General features: G+C 38.2%; 1 protein-coding gene across 5 annotated transcripts in view; it reads left to right on the top strand.

Moving 5' to 3' along the window:
- The window catches only part of ZNF148 (zinc finger protein 148), a 143,560-nt gene that overhangs the window by 75,259 nt on the left and 48,026 nt on the right, over positions 1 to 20,275 (top strand). For all 5 annotated transcript variants that reach the window (XM_075556303.1, XM_075556304.1, XM_075556301.1 and 2 more), the window contains one exon: positions 15,140 to 15,265. In XM_075556303.1, coding sequence (XP_075412418.1) covers positions 15,140 to 15,265 — 126 coding nt within the window. The remainder of the gene's footprint in view (positions 1 to 15,139; positions 15,266 to 20,275) is intronic.

Genomic DNA, 20,275 nt, shown 5'->3' on the forward strand with positions numbered 1-20,275 from the left:
CATTAATTAGCTATCTAAAAAATATATTCTAGTCATATAACAATATAGTAAGATATGAAACCTTTCAGATATTTGTAACTCCTGAAAATATGTACCAGGGCACTCATGCACATTTTATTCATGGGTTTCTGTCCTATAAGACAGCATTAATAAAATTGCGGGCATGCTTTTATGCCTTTTTGTGTTTCTGCCTAGGTTTGTCTAATAGCCCATGAAACAGCATGCTTTTGTCTGTGGATATAATACTTGTGTTTTGAATTTTAGTCTTTAAATTTAGATGTTGCTAACCTTTCCTCAAACCCTGTCATTAGTCGGAGATACTCTCCCAAATATCTCATGCGTCAGTTAATAAAATTATAATGCACTGATAGTAGGGATTTGGATACATAATGTATAATGGGTGCTTTCTTTCCTCCAACTTAAAAATAATTTCAACCATTTAAATAGTTGTGAGGTACCACCGTGAGTCAGAATGGCCAACTCAGTGGCATCCAACAACAAGGCATTTGTTATTTTTGCTGTGTGTTTTGTACTTGGACTTAAGTTATTGGTGACAGATTTTCTTTCAGAATCATCCGGGAAGGTAGTTGATCTCTTTGTTTTAGTATTTTCGTTTGAATGGCCTTCGGTGGGGTATATTTCTAACTCTCTTTAGCTGACTCCCAACTTACCATCTATGATATGCTGTACATTTCCAGCAAAGTTATTTACAAATATTTGCTACTTTCGTATTACTATTGCATTTCTTTTAAAGTTCATGTGAGAGGTGCAGAAGTAGTTTTGTTATATTCTTTGGATTGTGGCTTTTATTGGGGAGATAAAGGTTTCTATGGGTACTTATTTTAAAAAATCATTTTTTGGGGGGCTTGTACAACTCACCATAATCCATCCACTGTGTCAAGCACATTTGTATATTTGTTGCCATCATCATTCTCAAAACATTTTTTTCTATTTGAACCCTTGGTATCAGCTACTTATTGTTTCTTCTCCCTCATAAACCCTTGATAAATTATAAATTATTATTATTATTTTTCATGTCTTATACTGTTCAATGGCTCCCTTCACCCATTTTCCCACGGTCTGTCCCCCAGGGCGGGAGTTATATTTAGATCATGGTGATCAGTTCCCCCATCTTTTACCCTTATTCTCTTGGTATCACTACTTCCATCATTTGTCCTGAGGGGTTTATCTGTCCCGGATTCCCTGTGTTTTCAGCTCTCATCTACTTTGGTCTAGCAGGATTTGTAAGGTAGAATTGGGATCATGATAGTGGGGTTGGGGGGTGGGGGGAGGATGAAGCATTAAAGAACTAGAGGAAAGTTGTACGTTTCATCGTTGCTAGACTGCATCCTGACTGGCTCTTCTCCTCCCCGTGACCCTTCTGTAAGGGGATGTCCAGTTGCCTACAGATGGGCTTTGGGTCTCCACTCCGCATTCCCCTTCATTCACAGTGATATGATTTTTTGTTCTTTGATGCCTCATACCTGATCCTATTGACACCTTGAAATCACACAGGCCGGTATGCTTCTTCCATATTGGCTTTGTTGCTTCTCAGCTAGATGGCTGCTTGTTTACCTGCAAGCCTTTAAGAGCCCAGACACTGTATCTTTTGATAGCCGGGCACCATCAGTTTTCTTCTCCACATTTGCTTATGCACCCACTTTGTCTTCAGCGATCATGTAGGGAAGGTGAGCATCATGGAATGCCAATTTAATAGAACAAAGTCTTTTTGCATTGAGGGAGTACTTGAGTAGAGGCCCAGTGTCCATCTGCTACCTTATACTAAACTTTTAAATATATGCACATAGATCTATTTCCCCTTCATCCTATACAAATATATTTACATGTGTACATGCCTGTGTTTAGACCTCTACAAATGCCCTTTGCTTCCTAATTCCTTCCTCTATTTCCATTTACTTTCCCCTTGTCCCACTATCATATTCAGCCTTCATTTGGGTTTCAGTAATTCCTCTAGGTTACATTGCCCTTGATCAAGCCCTACCAAGCCTCCTGTACCTTCCTTGCAATCGATTTTAGATCACTTGTTGTTCCCATGTCCCTGAGGGTTGTTCACACCCACTTCCTTTCTCCAGCCTCCCCTCTCCCATGCGTCCCCAGAGCCGTTGGTCCTGTTGTTTTTTTCTTCCAGATTGTTTATCCTGCCTATCTTATCTATATAGACCTGCAGAAATAGTAATATGCACAAAAAAACAAGACAGAGCAAAACAAAGCAACTAAAGAAAACAAAACACCAACCAAAAAGAAAAGCCTGCAAATAGTTCAAGGTCTGTTTGTTGGCCTTTAGGAGTATTTTTCAGTCAAGTCTGATGGGGTGCCAAGCCCTGGCCCCAAATGTTATTTTTGTTATTCCCTGGGGACTTCTCTGTTCTGTTCCTCTTGCTTTTCTGTTGCATGCCCTTAGTGTTTCATCTCAGTGTGGTGGGATCAGATAGGGCGCAGTTCCCTCTATTGTTGTCCCCTGTAGCGCTATGGATCAGTGAGGGACATCATGTTTCGTAGTGGGGCTGGTCCTGTGGTCTTCTCTGTGCTTTGGGTGCTCTGAGCAGGAATATCATCCTCAGGGCTGGGTGGGTCAGGATATGCTCCACTCTCCTCTTCTCCCTTACTTTGCTCCTGTGTGCTCTGATCAGACATGTCCCTCTCTCCCTGAGCTGCAGCTTCAGTGCTGTCCTCTGAAGTGAATTCTTCTGCAGGGAAGGCTTTTTTTTTTTTTTAACATTCAAATACTCCATACATCCATCTATTGTGTCAAGCACATTTGTACTTTGTACATTCGTTGCCCTCATCATTCTCAAAATATTTGCTCTCCACTTAATCAGCTCCTCATTTTCCCCCTCCCTTCCTGCTCTCCCCTCCCGCATGAACCCTTGATAACTTATAAATTATTATTATTTTGTCATGCCTTACACTGTCAGACAGCTCCCTTCACCCACTTTCTATTGTCCTTCCCCAGAGAGGAGGTTTTATGTAGATCCTGATAATTGGTTTCCCTTTTCTACCCCATCTTCCCTCCATCCTCCGGTATTGCCACTCTGACCACTGGTCCTGAGGAGTTCATCTGTCCTGGATTCCCTGTGTTTCCGGTTCCTGTCTGTACCAGTGTACACCCATTGGTCTAGCTGGGTTTTAAGGCAGAATTGGGATCATAATAGTGGAGAGGAGGAAGCATTTTAAGAATTAGAGGAAAGTTGTCAGTTTCATTGTTGCTACACTGCACACTGACTGTAAGGGGGTGTCCTGTCACCTACAGATGGGCTTTGGGTCTCCACTCTGCACTCCCCCTATTTGAGCAGGAAGCATGGAGTGAGTGCTCTTTCTTTATAGGTCTTCCTAGTGAGAGTTGTGACCTCTCACTGATGTGGGGTCTGTTCCTACGCAGGACAAGGGAGAACGCCTCATCCTTCTCCATCAAGTGCCTGGGGGGCGTGAACCAGCCCCGTGAGCGGCAAGGGTCATGATTTAATTCACCTGGTAAATGCATGCATCAAGGCATCTCTTCTAGTAGATTGTTAGAGAGTCCACCCTGGTCTGTGTTCAGTGGCCTCTCAGGTTCTTCAAAAGTTTGTTAATGAAAGATTTCTTTCTTGGTGACTTGAGTAAATTATTTGACCCTCGTAGTAGAGTTCTGATACTTAAGTGTCTGGTTGGTCTGTACTTGGGAGACAGTGGTACTGAATGAGAGTTAAGCTTTTCTAGCGCCATTGTCCACACATTGGAAATCATATGGAAAAGGTTCTGGTAAGGTCAGATAGATCTGTCTCCGAAATGGCACTAATTTTTAAAATTCAAAATTGTATGATGTAGTTTGTGATAAAAGGGCTACATGGTCATTGTGAACATTAGAATAGTATTTCTAAAACTCCAGTCTCTGCCATCGAGTCACCTCTGACTCATCGTGACCTCTGGGGGTTTCTGAGCCGGTAACTTTCTGGGGGTTGAAAGCCTCATTCTCCCTTAGAGTGTCCTGGTGGTTTGGAGTTGCTGGCCTTGTGGTTAGCAGCCTGAAAGATAACCCGCTATGTCCCTAGGGCTCCTTAAAGAGAGAGGAGTAAAATAAAAGATAAAGAGTCCCCCATTTCCCACCTCAGCTCACTGTCATTCCAAAGAGAGATTTACTTAACATGGATATCTTTCTGAAAATGTTAGTTATAAATGTTATATGTATGTCTGTATAATAACAACTTATATGTGTTTTATATACATGCAGATTTTGTTTTATATAAATTAGATAATATATGCTTTGAAATTTGAAAGATTCACTTAACATTTTCGAGAGAATTCAAATTAAAATAAATATCTGTCTTATTTAATTTTGTGGCTGATGAAATAGTATGCCATAATTTATTTCATCAGTCCCCTGTGTTGGATTTATGCCGTTTCAGGTTTGTGTGAATGAAAGAAAGATGAAAAGCACATGCTTATTTATATTTGTAACAGTATTTCTTGTTCTTTGTGTCTTTAAAAATTCGATTGCAATGTAAACTACAGAAACATGTACAGGCTGTGTGTGTGTGCGCCTTGATGGATTCCTTCAATAGTGAGCTGCACAGTTGTGTAACTACTGCCCAGATGGACACAGATCATTCCCAGCCGCCCTCCTCCAATTCCTAAAAGATAACCTCTGCCCTGGCGCTTTATTAGTTTTACCTGATTTTGATATGATAACAATGGAATCATATTCTATGAACTCTGGGTTGTTTCTTTTACTTTGTTTATGAGCTGCATCTCTGGTATTGTATTGTTAGGTGCTGTTGAGACGGCGTACATTTTATGTAGTGGTGTATTCTCATTTCTGTGCAGTAGTCAATCGTGAAAGTGTGTATTTGTTCCAAAGTTACTTTAGCATAATACGCATTTAGATTGCTGCTTGATGTTGTCTCTGATGAAAGGTGCTGCTGTGAGTGTTGTTGGGTGTGTACACTCTACAGGAGGGTATTGCTGGGCAGCTCTATGTTCTGCTCTTGTCAGAGCTCTCAGACTCATGCCCGCGAGCAGAGGCCCTCCCCATGCGCTCTCACGTGGAGCAGCCGGTGCGTTCGAGCTGCTGGCTCTCTGGTTAGCAGCCCAACGTGTGCGGCATTATGCCACCAGAGTTCCCATCTGCTCTCCATTTCTGTGATAGGTTCTGAAAAATAAAACTCACCCACGGAGATTTTTACTTTTCTGTTTCAATGTTTCACTCTCTAATGAATTGGACTTGGTTTAATATACATTTTTAAGACTATAAAGCAATACATTTGAGAAAATACAGTCTTTAAAAAGGCAGAAAATAATAAAAATATTCTAATCTTACTGCTCTATGTATTGCTACTATTAGCATCTAATTGTTCATATTTTAGGGTTTTTTTATTTTGTTTCCCTGTGTCTGTATTTGTGTGTTTATATAAAATGTACTGTGTATGTATTTTTGTGTTTTTATTAAGTTTGGGAAATGCATTTATTTATGTGTTTATCTCTTAGCCTTAAGTTTGGAATGTTTCCCCATATTACTCGAAAGTCAGATTTCTAGTATCCGTGTGCCATATAGCTATGTTGTAATTTATCTCAGCATTCTTTCTTCCTGCCACTTAGTCTTGAAACAATTTGTGATATGTGGATAATGTTACTGTATGAGAGTATGTCTTCAGCATGCATTTCTTATGGCTCTTGATATGTATGTATCAATTGTATACCACAAATTGATAATTTAGCCTCCTTTTAGTAATGTATTAAATCCCAGTCTAAATACTTTGTAAATGATCCAGAATAAAGATTGTGAAATACAAATTGTAGATCTTTTATAATGTTCAGAAAATAATCAACTGGAGATGGTCTTAGGTAAGGAGGGGAGAAGAAAATTTTAAAATGCCTTAAGCCATCTTACTTAGGAGACCAAATAATTTGGCACTTTGGAAGTCAGGGAATCTTCAAGGATCCTGATGTAAAAGGAGAGACGTCTTTTTTTTAAGTGTATTGAGTTACAGATGTCAGGATGCATACGAGGAGCTATGTTTAGAAATTGGTAATGATTTGTGTATCCAAGCAATCACATATCTGCAGTTGTATGATAATAAGGACCGTAGATATATACATATTTGTTTATGGCATTTATGGCTTTCAAAATACTCTTTATATCACCTCATGCTTTTCTGCTGTGTGTAAGATGGAAATTATTATTACCAAATGACATGAAAATAATTTAAAAATATAAGTACTGAGAATTTATACTGCTATATATTTGGTACTTTACAAATATAATCTCATTTTGCTCAAAAGACATCCTGTGAAGATTATGACTTCTTTTTTACAGATGAGCAAATTTCCAACTGGTTAAAATTTTAATTGTTCAACATTTATACATGAATCTTACTAATGTCAATGTTCAGAGTCAGATTGTTTTCTTTGAAGTTTGGATCTGTTTTTCTTGTTCTGCCATATTCACTCTGGAAGCTAAGTTCACCCATCTCATAATGGGAAAAGATGGGTTTGAAACTCAGATGTTCTGATGCTTGACATATATATTGTTGCTAATTTGTCCACTTTTTAATTTTAGTAGTTGTTTTCTTTACAGTAGTGTTCATTGGGCATTCTAAAACCACTAGAATATTTTTTTCATTTTATGGTAGCAATCAAACTATAGCCCATATTTGGAAAGATAAAATATGCTTGTAGGAAAAAGCAAAAGGAGCTTTTGATTTATTAGGAAGTAGATTTAGTAATAGAAATAGCACTGGGCTGAAAGGGATAAGACCTTTTTTTAAGTCCTGTATTTGAAATGTAATAGCTGGGGTAAGACACCTCCCTGAAGTTTGCATTTTCTCATGGGTAACAGGATAAAGTAGTAATTCAAAGAACACAGTAGTTACGATCTCAGTTGCTGGAATTGGAAAGATCAAATCAAAATTTTGGCTTCCGCTCTTAACCTTTCTTACATCTTCGTTTTCTTCTTATTAAAATGAGATGAAAACACTTTCCTTGGAGGGTTACTCTGGGATAATAATAAATAGATTCAACAGGCCACAGGCCTGTGCTCCCCTGCCCCTTTCTCAACCATTGTATGCTTAGTACCGAGGACAGCAGCTGCCTCATAGTAACTGTCTTAGACACTCACAGATCCTGGTGTCCAGTATTGAGGAGGAGGAGCCGTCAAGTGGAAAACACCATACAAACACTAAGCATGTTTTAGTTAGAAACATCCGATTTTTAATCTTGTTATTTGGACATAGTTGTAGACTCACAGAAAAGTTGCAAAAAGCAGTATATAGTTGTTATTCCAATTTTTAAAAAGGAAAGAACTTTATTGGAATTTTGATCAGGATTGAGTTGAATCCCTTTGAGTGTAGTGACATCTTAACAATAATGAATCTTAGGACAACTTTACATTTGTTCAAGTTTTCTTGAATCTCTTTCAGCAGTGCTGTATGGTTGTCATTAGTCCTTCCCACTCTTGGTTAGATGTAGTCTAAGTTATTTCATTCTCCTGGATGCTGTTATAAGTGGAATCATGTCCCTTTCAGATCTCTCACTTGATGGCATATAGAAACCCAACTGACGTGTTTGTTGACCTTACTGTACCCTCCCTGCACCTTAGCTGAATGTCTCCACCACCTCTACTATGAGCCCCGGGGGCCCAGTACGGCCAGTGCTGCCGGCTAAAGGAAAGGCTGGTGTTTCAGGTCCATAGGAGGGTAAGGCAGTCTTGGAAACCTGATGGGGCAGTTGTACTCTGTGCTCTTGCTGAGTCTGCAAGAATTCGTGGGCATTGGGTTTGGCTTAGGTTTATGTATAAGTTGTGGCATCTTACTTTTTCTTTTCCAGTCTAGATACCTTTTATTTCTAATGCTCTTCCTGGAACTGATTTTTGACACTTCTGATGAGTGTTGGTCAGTTACTTTGTTGAATTTCTCTCAATTTGGGTTTGTTTTGTGGTTTCACAATTGGGTTGAAGTTAAGTGGTTTTTTATTTTATTATTAGTTGGAGTTTAATACATATACCTTATCATTCCATATTTCATTCACTATAAGAATTGTGCAATTGCTACCACAGTCCGTTTCCAAATATTCTTTTGTCTACATGAAGTTAGGTGCTTTTAACAAGAATCTCACAGTCATGGTATTGCATCATATCAAACTCTTTCACAACCCAATTATGGAGTCAATTATATTTGACTTCTTGTATTTGAATAATGATATTCCAAAATCAGGTTTGGTGCTAGATGTATTATATGTTGCCAGTGGTCCTTGGTGATTTCATCAGGAACCTACCTCTAGGAAATACAGATATGTCTCTAACTCACACATGCACCCAGGTCTCTTTTTATTTCTATATGTTGATGGGACCCAGGCATTTATATTAAAAGAGATCTATGGCGGAAGTAGAAGGAGTGAATGCAAATATAGTGTAGATGTATCTAGATTAGTGGTTCTCAGCTTTTAGGTGTGAGATCCCTTTAGATTCTTTTAAAATAACAGTTTCTAAGAGCACATGCTTTTGTTAAATCTATCAATATTTACCATATTTAAAATGAAAACTTATATTTTTGTTAGTTTGAAAATAAAACTCATAAGATGTTTTCATTTAATAAAGGATTATTTTATTTGCTATGAAAAAATGAGTGAGAACAGGTTTATGTTTTTAAGGGAAATCTCTATTGTCTTATACGATAGTTAAAATCTGTATCTGTGCATATATTATGTCTCTGGTAACATCACCTATTAAGTAGCACACTTGTGAGAGAAGACAGAAAAGAACAGACTATTTTCAGTGACCATCAGGAACCCCGGGACCACACTTTGATAATAATCACTGATTGAGATGTACTGAAACCCTTACAAAATTAAGGCTCACATACTGGCAGGATGGTTGGAGAAGAACTCATGAGGAACAATAGAGGGCTTGAGGTTGGAAGAATGGAATTTCCAGGTAGGTTGGGAGTAATCAGCATTATGTCAGGTAAGCTAACTTAAGAGTTCATGGACAAAAATGGAATGAAAAGACAATGGGGTTTTCCTACAAACTTTTAAATACCTCCTTGTATAGATAGGGACATGGAACAGAAGAGATGAACCTTTTAATTTTTTTTATTATTATTTTTAGATGAACTTTTAAAAAATCAAATTACAGCAATGGAATTTCACCCTTGGAAAATGTAGCTCCATTACAAATTTACATGTGAAATGGGACGGGTCAGGGAAGGTTGTGGGTTGAGATTCATGAGATCTCTACCCCTCAGTATCACTGTTTCTTCTCCTTCCCTATTTTGGAGACTTAAGACATCTCCCTGTTGTCTGAGTACATGTAGATTAACCAGGTGGGGTTACAAAGATTTGCTCTTGGTAGTAGGCATCTCTTTTTTCTGGACTTGATGAAAACTCTCAAATATTGCTAACATTATTCTTTCAGATAGTTTGTTTATAACCTAGCCCATTGTGTGAGTCTCTTGTACATTTTAATATTTATTTTATATGTGGATACCTGGATTCAAATTGAGTGTTTCCCAGGCAACATTTTGAGAGATTTCTTCTAAGTGTAATTAAATGCATCCTTTTGTATGGTTTGTACTACATTTATTCTTAGAATAACCATTTATTTTAATTTAGGGAGAGCTTATTTTGTCTCAATAAGCTGTGACTACAGATTATTCTTTCAGAAAATGTGACCATCATAAGGAGAGGCATTGGGAAAATGTTGGTGCAGGAGAGTTTCTGTTAGAGGAGAAATTGTGTTTAAGCAGAGAGAGACAGGTGGAATCGAGAAACAGCAAAGCCCTGGAGATGGTGGGATGAATCAGTAGTACAGGTGTAGAAGAAAGCAGAACCATGCCTTCCTTTCACTCCAGTAGGAATGGGGGCACTAGACGGGTGAGGAAAACCAGACATTTTAAATAAAGATCGAACGAAGCATAGGGCTCCAGAACCGTTTAAAATAGGAAAGAGTGATGTCAGGATGGGTCTTTGTTAGCCAGATTAGTAACCGAGGTCTTTCTGTGAAGTGGATCCTACCTTGAAAGCTGAGCTTGGAGAGAGAGTTTATAATCGATACCATTGATACAAGGAGCTGCTTTGCATTGCCGACTGGGGAAAGCAATGGCATGAAAACAGAGTTTGGTATTAATTTATTTGTGGAAGTTGCTGGGAAGACATTGAGCAATAGTGACATCTAAGTCAGCAAGGTTGGTGCCTTTGCTCTATCCAGTGCTGCTGTAAGGAGTACCACATGTGGCTGGCTTTGACAAACAGGAAATTATTGGCTAACAGTTTAGGAGGCCAGTAATTTAAAGTGAGGGAACCCAGTCACAGGCTTTCCTTTGTGTCTGCTCTGGGAGAAGAAGGTGTTTGTCATCATTCTTGGATATGTTCATTTCTTAGCACATTCCATCCATCCATCCATCCATCCATCCATCCATTGTGTCACACAGTTTTGTACATAAATTGTCATCATCCCTCCCTCATGAACCCTTGATAAATTATTATCATATCTACATCTTCTGCTGTCTCCCTTCACCCACTTGTCTGTTGTTCATCCCCCTAAGCTCTTCTTTCTTGGTGGTAGTAGATCCCTCAAATCTCTGCTTATTTGCCCTAATTTCTTGTATTTCAAAAGAGATAACTCAAGACACAGTCTAATCATGCAATTGCATGCTACATCATTAGCATAGCTGCTACTAATCCTGCTTCATTAACATCATAGAAGTTTGCATTTATAACACACAGAATAATTACTTAAGCTTTGGTGGCATTTACATGTTGGGCTGCTAAGCAAAAGATCACGTTTGGAACCATCAACCTCTTAGTGGGAGAAAGACTAGGTTTTCTGCTCTCATGAAGAGTTGCCATCTCGGGAACCTGCAGGGGCGCTTCTGCCAGGTTGTATAGGGTGCTGTGAGTCGGAACTGACTCCCCAAATGGAGGGTAATTACTTAATATTGAGAATCATGGCTTTTGAGCCAAATCGATATAAACAAGGGTAAGCCAAAAGGTACTGGTACAACATATTTATTAAACCTTTATTAAACAGAAATACCAAACTGTGGAACTATTGCTTCTAGATGTTATCCTCTGTCTTATTTTATATATTTCTGAAGGTGATGCTTCACTTTTCTAACCTTTCCTTAATGAATTTTACACTCTCTGATTTACACCAAATCAAAAGTTTTAACACCCTTGAGTGGCTCAGATCATGTTTTTTGTTCCTTGATTTGAGGAAGCAAAAGAATTGTAACTGGGCACAGTGAACACCTCATAAGACAACCCTTGCTGGGTGCGTGTGGTGATTAACACTGGCCGCTCTGATCCCGTTTCTTCTGCGATGCCGTTTGCAGGTTTCAAACTCTTCTGATTGTGCCCCCTTTGTGTCCTTGCCTTCAGTGCCTGTCCCAGGCTTTCTTGTGGTCGTAGTGCATCATAGCTCTCTCTCTCTCTAATTTTTAAGGCTTTTGCAAAAGAGATCTTAGTTTTGAGAATGGTGTTCTCAGGATCTCAGTAAATATTTTTCATATGTTATTTTAGACTGAGTCTGCGTAGATACTTGGTGATGAATGAATACATGTGTGAAAGCTATTATGGAATATACCTAAGAAGAATCACTACCACCGAGTTGACTCTGATTCATAGCAAACTTATAAGGACAGAGTATAGTGCCCCTTTGGGTTCCTGAGACTTCAAATCTTTGTGGAAGTAGACAGCCTTATCTTTCCTCCTTGGAGTGACTGGTGGGTTCAAACTATGGACCTTACATTTGGCAGCTCATCACTTAGCCCACTGTGCCACCAGGGGTCCTCTAAGAAGAGTACTGTACATTAATATAACATGACAAGATATGGGTGCATGGAGTTGCTAATATGAAAGGAAGGCAGTTTCTTTATTGCTAGATCAGAAATTAAGTCATTCTGGTCCTGTGTCGTCCCATAGGCTGGGTTTGTGTTATTTGTGATTAAAATCAAGGGAAGGCTTTTATCAATATAGAGAGGCCTGTTTATGCTTAATGGACTACTTGGTGGCTCTCTGGGTTAGGCATTGATTGTTAGTTACAAGGTCAGCAGTTCAGTCCCACCAGCTGCTCCGTGGGAGAAAGATGAGGCTGTCTGTTCATGCAAAGATTTAGTCTCAAAAACCCTGTATAGGGTTCCTATGAGTTGGAATTTACAGGATGACAGTGCATTTGGGTTTTTTCTTTATTGGTTTATTTATGTTTAGTGACTCTGCTTATGCATTCAGCTACCAACTGCAAGGTTGATGGCTTGAACCCACTTGAGCCTCACGGAAGAAAGATGTGGCTGTCTGCTCCTGTAAAATTTTACACCCTTGGAAATCCTCTGGGGCAGTTACACTCTACTCTGCAGGATCATGATTTTTTTTAAAACAATTTATTAGGGACTCATACAACTCTTATCACAGTCCATACATATACATACATCAATCATATAAAGCACATCCACACATTCCCTGCCCCAATCATTCTCAAAGCATTTGCTCTCCACTTAATGCAGGATCATTATGAGTCAGAGTTGACTTGATAGCATTGGAGTTTGGTATTTATATTTTAAAGAGGGAGAGATTGAAAACAAGGAGGAAAAGGAAACAACATAGTTATAAGAGAAATTTTAGAACTAGCAAGAAAGACCCTCTAGGGGCTGTAATAAATGGCACGGAAACATCACATTAAAGACGATGATGTCTATGGATATTGGGGAGGAAGTATATTGAGGGAACTTCAGAAAGTTTGTGGAAAATTATCTTTAAATTCAATTTTTTCTGATGAACTTTTTGACACCCTCCCCAAGTATGTGGGTATAGAAGATAGATATGAAATACAGGAGTCATGTGTGATGGCTTCTAGCATTATTAGAGAGGCTGGAGGGAGTCTGGATAGGTGGGTCAGCAGGAGTTGAATGAACTATGTGAAATGGAAGAACTGAAGGTTTTGTCTTTTTTTTAATCTGACACATTTCTTTGCTGCCTTTCTTGATGTTCTACTGAGTAGGTTTCAAAGACCTAGTGCACCTTTCCTAACACCACAGCTCTGCGGGTTCATGCTTTGAGTAATTTACACATTGGTTTAACGTAGGTGATACTGAGGGTGCAGAACTATTGATTTTCTGTGAAAGACAGGTCCCAAGGAAAGAGTAGACAGCTTAAGGATGAATTATATTTTGCCTTACCTATGGAATGTTTGCAGTTTTGTAGACTTTCATCATATTCTTTGAGCCAAAGGTGGTTTACATATTTACTTTGAGCAACTCATTCTTTCTCACTAATATACCATTATCATACCCATCTAATTTAAGTTTTTAGATTACCAACATCTTTTCCAAGCACCTCAGATTGCACCATATCTATTAGGAGATGACTTTATCCCACTTAAAGTGATAAACCTACTGGAGTCGCCCAAATTGTAGCTTGCTGTACCTATGGACAGTCAGTGTGCTTTGAGCCATATGTTTGCGCTTTAAAAATAACAGAACTAATATCCCTTTCCATGTATAGACAGTAAACGAAAAGGTTCAGACTTAATGGATTAATCTTTATTCATGTCTCCACGTGAAATCTGTTCTTTGGCTTGTGAATGGTTGCTAGTTGTTGAGGTTATTTTTGAATCTGACTTACTTTCTCTTTGATACTTTGTGTGCTTCATTCTTTCAATCTAGTACATAAACTGACTGAAATTTTCAAAATGTGTTTGGTAGCTGTACAAAATAAAACAGCTGTTTAGATGCGTGTACTTACGTACATCTATCCTTGTCTCATACCCAGCCCGAGAAGTTGTGTTTCAGTGCACATCACTCCAGAGCTGGTAAGGTGTGTATTCCAAAGCCTTGCCGGTGGCGATTTCGTCGCTCCATAAGTGACACATAAGGACAGGACGAAATACTGTCCTATAACCTGACAGACGGGATTCTCAGCTGAATATCATTTACATTATGTCCTCATGCCGAAGTTCTCAGTATCCATGAATACATTATAGGACAGTATGTGTACTGCCTACATTTCAGAAACGAAAAAGCTTAAAATTTCTTAGGTCAGTCGGATATCCCTGGTTATGTTGTATTGCCCCATGAGCCCCTCTACACATTGGGCTTTCAACTTTACACCAAGGATCTAAGTTCTCCATGCTTTCCTTGATCTTATTTGGTGATTTTGAAAACTGGCACATTGTACTTCGAGGATGATTCTTAAGTTTTGTTAGTGCATTTCATAGCCTGCTAAGTTCTAGGGTTTTGTTTAGTTTTTAGTTTTAAGATTTTTGTGTTTTCATTTCAAGAAGAGGTTGACAATGAAGCAGGGAGGAACAGATGACCCAACACCATCAAATCTGATGAGAATTGGTGTTTCCATCAGTGATCTTAAAACCTTAGTGCTTTTAGGGGAACCAACTCTTATGTCTAAGTCTGTGAGAACTTAGATCCAACAATGTCACAGCATGGATGAAAACTTTACTGTATTTTTTATGTCCTGGTAGCTAGAATTTATTTATTTATTTATTATGTAGTTGGAATTGTGTATTGTACGAAAGTTTGTAAACAGATATTTGGCAGTAGTTTTCATAAAAGACTTGCAAAATACTGGATAAGAGCTTATCAAAGTTGTTGAGCATAGGTAGGGATTGTTGAATACTCAGTTCCTATTGCTTTTCTTTTGGTGGGATCATCTTTTAGAATTTAGTATCGTTTTCATTCCCTTTTGGGGGGTTATTGTTGAGAATGTATTACTGTTTTAATATTATAAAAACTGAGAAACTATTGAGATAACTAGATAACCCTTTTTTCTTCAATATTTTACTGATTTGTAAGGATTTAACCTTTATTATTTGCTTTTAATGTCAGCATCAGTTTCTTTAAATCTGAGAGTGAAATTGATTTTTACTGTGCTCCGACTTCTCATTTATTTTGCTATTTCTTATAATCACCTTTCCCGAGGACATCTTTCATCATTTTCCCAAATAGTTTGTGCTCTTGATTCTTAGTTTTCATTTGCCTATTAATAAATTCTTTGACACTATTCAGTTGGCCACACACATAGTTAGTCGTCTTGGAGTTTATATTTTAGCAAAGGATTGAACTAGCAATGACTTTTTTGTCATAGTGGACTTTTTATTCATTTCTAAAATTGGTTTTATTTATTTATTTTTATTTTTTAACAGATAAGTGTAAAGCAGGAAATTACTTTTACTGATGTATCTGAGCAACTGATGAGAGACAAAAAACAAATCAGAGAGCCAGTAGACTTACAGAAAAAGAAGAAGAGGAAACAACGTTCTCCTGCAAAAGTAAGAGAATATGTTAAGGTGGTGGTTCCTAACCTCTAAATCCCAAACTGTTGCGTACTCTTATGGACATAACCTGTCTGGCCTGTGAGACAGAAGCCAAAGCCACGTGCTTAGTAAGGTTGGAGCACTGCACCAGCTTCGCCAGGAGGGATGCATGCTTACAGGGAGGTGTTGGGCCATCTCTCACCTCTTGCCCCACTTCTCGTTTCCATTCCTCTCATTTTGCCTAAAAATGTCACCATTGTATCTCATTAGTCCTTCACATTAGTGACTTTCTCATTAATAATAGTTTTACTTTTTTAATATTAAAATTTCAGGAAAATTCATTATCAACTGTGTATCGGGGAAAAATGATGGGATACCTGTACTAGAATGTAAGCTCCATGAGGGCAGGGACTTGGTTGTATTTCTAATTGTATCTTTTTTTTTCTCCCCCACCCTCCCTAATTGTATCTTAAGGACCTGCATTAGTAGGCATAGTAAGTCCTCAATAAATATAGATGGATGAATGAATTGGTAAATGAAAAAGTGTCCCAGTAAAAAGAGTTTCTTGCCTTTAAAATTTTTAATACAGTAACTTTTTTTTGTATTTCTACTAATTTCCCAGTGTGAACTTACATCTTTGCAGTTACTATTTTTCACGTTTTATATCATCCTCCATGTAATGAAGTCTTTTTTTAAAAAGAGTTTATTATAACATGGTCTTAAAAATATTTTTATGGCTACCCATTTTTGGAATTTGTGGTTTGAAATCTTAATAATCACGATTATTTATGGATGTTCATATTTAGTCTACTTTTGGATAGAGTGATGTGCTGATTCAGAAATTTTGCAAGCCAGCTGCTTAAACTTGGTATCTGGAAGTTGGTCATGCTGAGAAGATTTAGACACTGGCAATCAGCAAACACTATTACATTGTTAACTCTATTACATTGTTAAGCATTAACCAGTATTCTATTACTTTTAAATACTTAACTAGGCCCACTATACAAAATTTGAAAAATAAAGACTAAAATAACCCATGGTCACATTTCATATTCCTTTAGTTTTCTACCATAATCCTGTTCTATATTTTAAAAACCTTGTGTATATGTATTTTTTACATTCCTAATTTTATGAATACTTAGTGTGTATAGCTATCTTTATGCTTAATGTTATTAATGAGTTTAAAAACATTCTTATTAGCTCTGTAATGATTTTTGATACAGTAAATATATTTACCAATTACTCTGTTCTTAGACATTTAGTTGTATTCTTTCTCTCTGTTTAAATCATGCTCCACTTATTGTTTGTGTTTAGATCTTGGTGCACTGCTGAGTCAGTGGGCATCATCTTTTAAAGGATTTCTTCCAGGGCTCGGAACTAGTTTGGACCAGTTCTGTTATGGCCCACCATGAAGCAAAACTGGAACAAACCTGAATTTAAGAAGTTTGGGTGATCTGGAAAGTTAACCAGCATGAAAAAGTACATGTAGTGAAGCCCCACAATGGTAACTCAGAAGAGGCACTGTAAGTCCTTGCAGGAGCCAGTGTGACATTGTATTATTGCCGGGACTCTAAAACACGTTTGAAGTGGTGCAAGCCTCTGCCATCTTTGAGTGGACCACCTGTGTTTTCTCCTGAGCTAGTAGTCAGAGATGTGGTTGCCTTGGAATGTGCCCACTGCCCTTGTTTTCCAAGAAGCAGATTAAGTTTTCAGCAGGGCTTCATCTCATCATTTTTCTCACTATGGTTAGTGGTCAGGTTCATTCTGGTGTCTCTGTTGGCCATTGCTGTACTGGACTGAACAGTTCAAAGCCCTGGGTTCTTGGTAATGAACTTACCAGTTAGTTAAATTCCTAATCAGCCGTGGAACTAAGGGATCGTCTTCATCCGCACCAGCCTTTTGTTAATAAGGACTGCCGACGTATAGCTTAAGTTGGCTGCTCCATTATGGTTTCTATTTGCATTTCTCGAGTTAGCAGTCATAGTAAACTTTCTATACTGGAAACACTGTATATCAGACAGGGGTGTTAGAATAATGAAAAGGAAACCTCTTTAGGAGTGAATTTAAAATTATACTGGTATGTTTTATAAATGTTTGTGGGCTGTCTTAAACACTGGGCTGCAGTCTCCAGGGGAAGGTAGAGTACCTGGAAATTTAATATTTCGAAGCATAACTAGTAAGCTCTTTTACATATCTTCAGCAGTGGGTTTTAAAATTCACATTAGAAAATCATCATTAAAGTAACTCTGCCCTTTTATATAAAGAGGAAAGCTTGTCTTAGGTTTATAAGTCAGTGAGTAGTGCTTCTTGAAAATTTCTGAAAAATAATTTTAAAATTTTCTAAGAAGACTCTACTCTTGATCAAATCTTGAATTTTGCTGGTATGAGTATATGCATATTTTGAGTATATGTCACCATTGAATATCATTGTATTGGGGGGGGTCTAGGTGAGAAATTAATACAACAGATTGTTGTTGCTGTGTGTCGTCAAACTGGTTCTGAACCTGTAGCGACTCTAGGCACCAGCGAACAAAACAGTGCTGAGTCCTGCACCAACGTCACAACTTGTTCCTATGTGTGAACCCGGTGCTGTAGCAACCATGTCAGTCCTTCTCATTGAGGGCCATCCACCTTTTTGCCGCCCCTCTCCTTCACCACCCACGATACCCTTCTCCAGGGACTGGCCTCTCCTGACATGTCCAAAGTATGTAAGACGAAGTCTCGCCATCCCTGCCTCTAAGGTGCATCCTGGCTGCACTTCTTTTAAGACAGATTTGTTTATCCTTTTAACAGTCTATGGCACTTTCAGCATTCTTCACCGTTCTTCACAATTCCAAGGCCTAGATTCTTCTTTGGTCTTCCTTATTCAATATCTAACTTTCGCACGCATAGGAGGCAATGAAAAATACCATGGCTCAGGCACATCCTAGTCCCCAAAGAAACGCTCTAGCTTCTCAGCAGTACTCAAATGAGGTCCTGTGCGGCAGATTTAACCAATGCAGATTTTCAGAAGGCAAACACCAGCTTATGCATACATATGAATGTGGCTATCTTCAGAATAAGTGTGGATTTTAAAGCAATAATTGCTTTCCAACCTTTGTCATATAATAGAATCTAGTTATCTTAAGGTAGGTTTGGTATTTCAAAATTGCTCAAATATATTTGGAAGCTTGTCTGATGAAGAAGAGGGTAATTAGCACTAGGTTTACAGACATTTCTTATATATTTATCTCTTCGGGCACTATTAAATGGACACGCGAATGAAACCACACATTTTCTTTTAAAAACAACTTATTACAAACAAAATACTCTTACACTCTTAACTTATAAATAAAACTATGTGATACTCTAGCTATAAAATGTATAATACTTAACATAGAACATTTGAGATATTTGGCTTAGCATATCCTTATGGGTCGCTTTTGTTGATCAGTATGTCAATTTTTACTGCATTGGTTGACTTTATATTTGATGTTTATTTTTTAAGACCCTTTTGACCATGTTTTATATTATTGAAGTAATGCTTTCATGAATGAAACAGATTTACTGGGATTAATATTCAATTTAAGTTCACACCAAATTGACATATATCCATGGAGACAGATATACCACACAGAGAATTTTAAGTTTAGAAGACTTAGTGGATAATTAATTTGGAAGAAAAAATAAATTTGAATATAGATTTGTCTCTTTAAGTGCATAAAAGTCAACATAAATGGTAGGAGATAAATATAAATGGTTTCTGTAGTTTTCGTTGAGGAAATCAGAATGCTGTGTTCCATAAACCTATTCTTAAGCTGGAGATTGTTAGATTAAGGTTTTTGACAGAATCATGGGATAAACCAATTTATGGAAGCATATTTTCTACATGCTAGAAGCCTGCCCCCTCTAAATGTGAAGTTATTCATATTTGTCACCACTTCGTTAGAAGCCTATAATATACTTTTCCTTTGAGGTATAGTATGTTTGAACATAGTTGGGCTGCTAACCACAAGGTCGGCAGTTTGAAACCACCAGCCGCTCTGCGTGAGAAGGAGGAGGCTTTCTATCACTGTACAGTGACAGTCTGGGAAGCCCACAGGGGCAGTCCCACCCTGTCCTATAGCGTTGCTGTGAGTCACAATAGACTTGATGGCAGTGAGTTTGGTGTTGGTATGCTTAAATGTAATTCACCTTTCAGTGTCTCAGGATTGATACTAACATTTAAAACATCTGGATGGCCAAGAACCTGACTTTTCCCCTTCTCCCTGAAAACTCTTGAGTGCTTGACAGGTGGTTTTATTGAAGGGGTCTTGGGTGGGGGGAGTTTTGATTGCTCTACTCTTCTTTTCTTAATGGCATGCTATCCGTATTGGCAAAATTCTATGCCTCCATGGCCACTTAAACATTGCTTTTCTGTGCCCTTGGAATCTTTTGTTTTGTGGCAGGTCAGGGTTACGGATAAACACATTTATTGGAAGTATGTGAAAAATCCGAAAAGACTAGTTCATTCTTGGTGGATTTGAGTCAGTCGTTCTCCTGTCTGGCTGTGCGTTGCGGTTACCGACAGAGCCCTTTCCAGTTATAGATACCAAGCCCACCTATGTAGATTCCTAGTCAGGGGTGTCCCGTCTATACTCTTGTAGGCCAAGGTGATTATGATACAGCCTAGGAACCTCAAGACTCGGTCAACGTTTGAGCCAGAAGAGGCAATCCTAGCCCGTCACAGCAATTTAAAAATTACCCAAGATCCCCAAGTATAATCTTAAAAACAAAATCACCATTCCTGAATAATATCCTGTAAGTGAAACTGTGATCATTTCATTTTCCCTTCTACTTCAGAGCTACGTGTACGTTGCTAACAGCCGTATTTGGCTCCTGAGTGCAGTTTGCAGTGTCAGCACCGACTTTGCTATTGTTAGGAGAGAGCATTTCTCACCTTAGAAGGATTCTATGAGATGGCTGAGGTAACAATAAACTCTTACAACTCCTTTTCAGTCAATATTAACAGTATTATCTAATCTGTTAGCATAAACGGTCTACAAA

The sequence above is a fragment of the Tenrec ecaudatus genome, chromosome 8, assembly GCF_050624435.1.
Source record: "Tenrec ecaudatus isolate mTenEca1 chromosome 8, mTenEca1.hap1, whole genome shotgun sequence".
In the NCBI taxonomy this organism is placed as follows: Eukaryota; Metazoa; Chordata; class Mammalia; order Afrosoricida; family Tenrecidae; genus Tenrec; species Tenrec ecaudatus.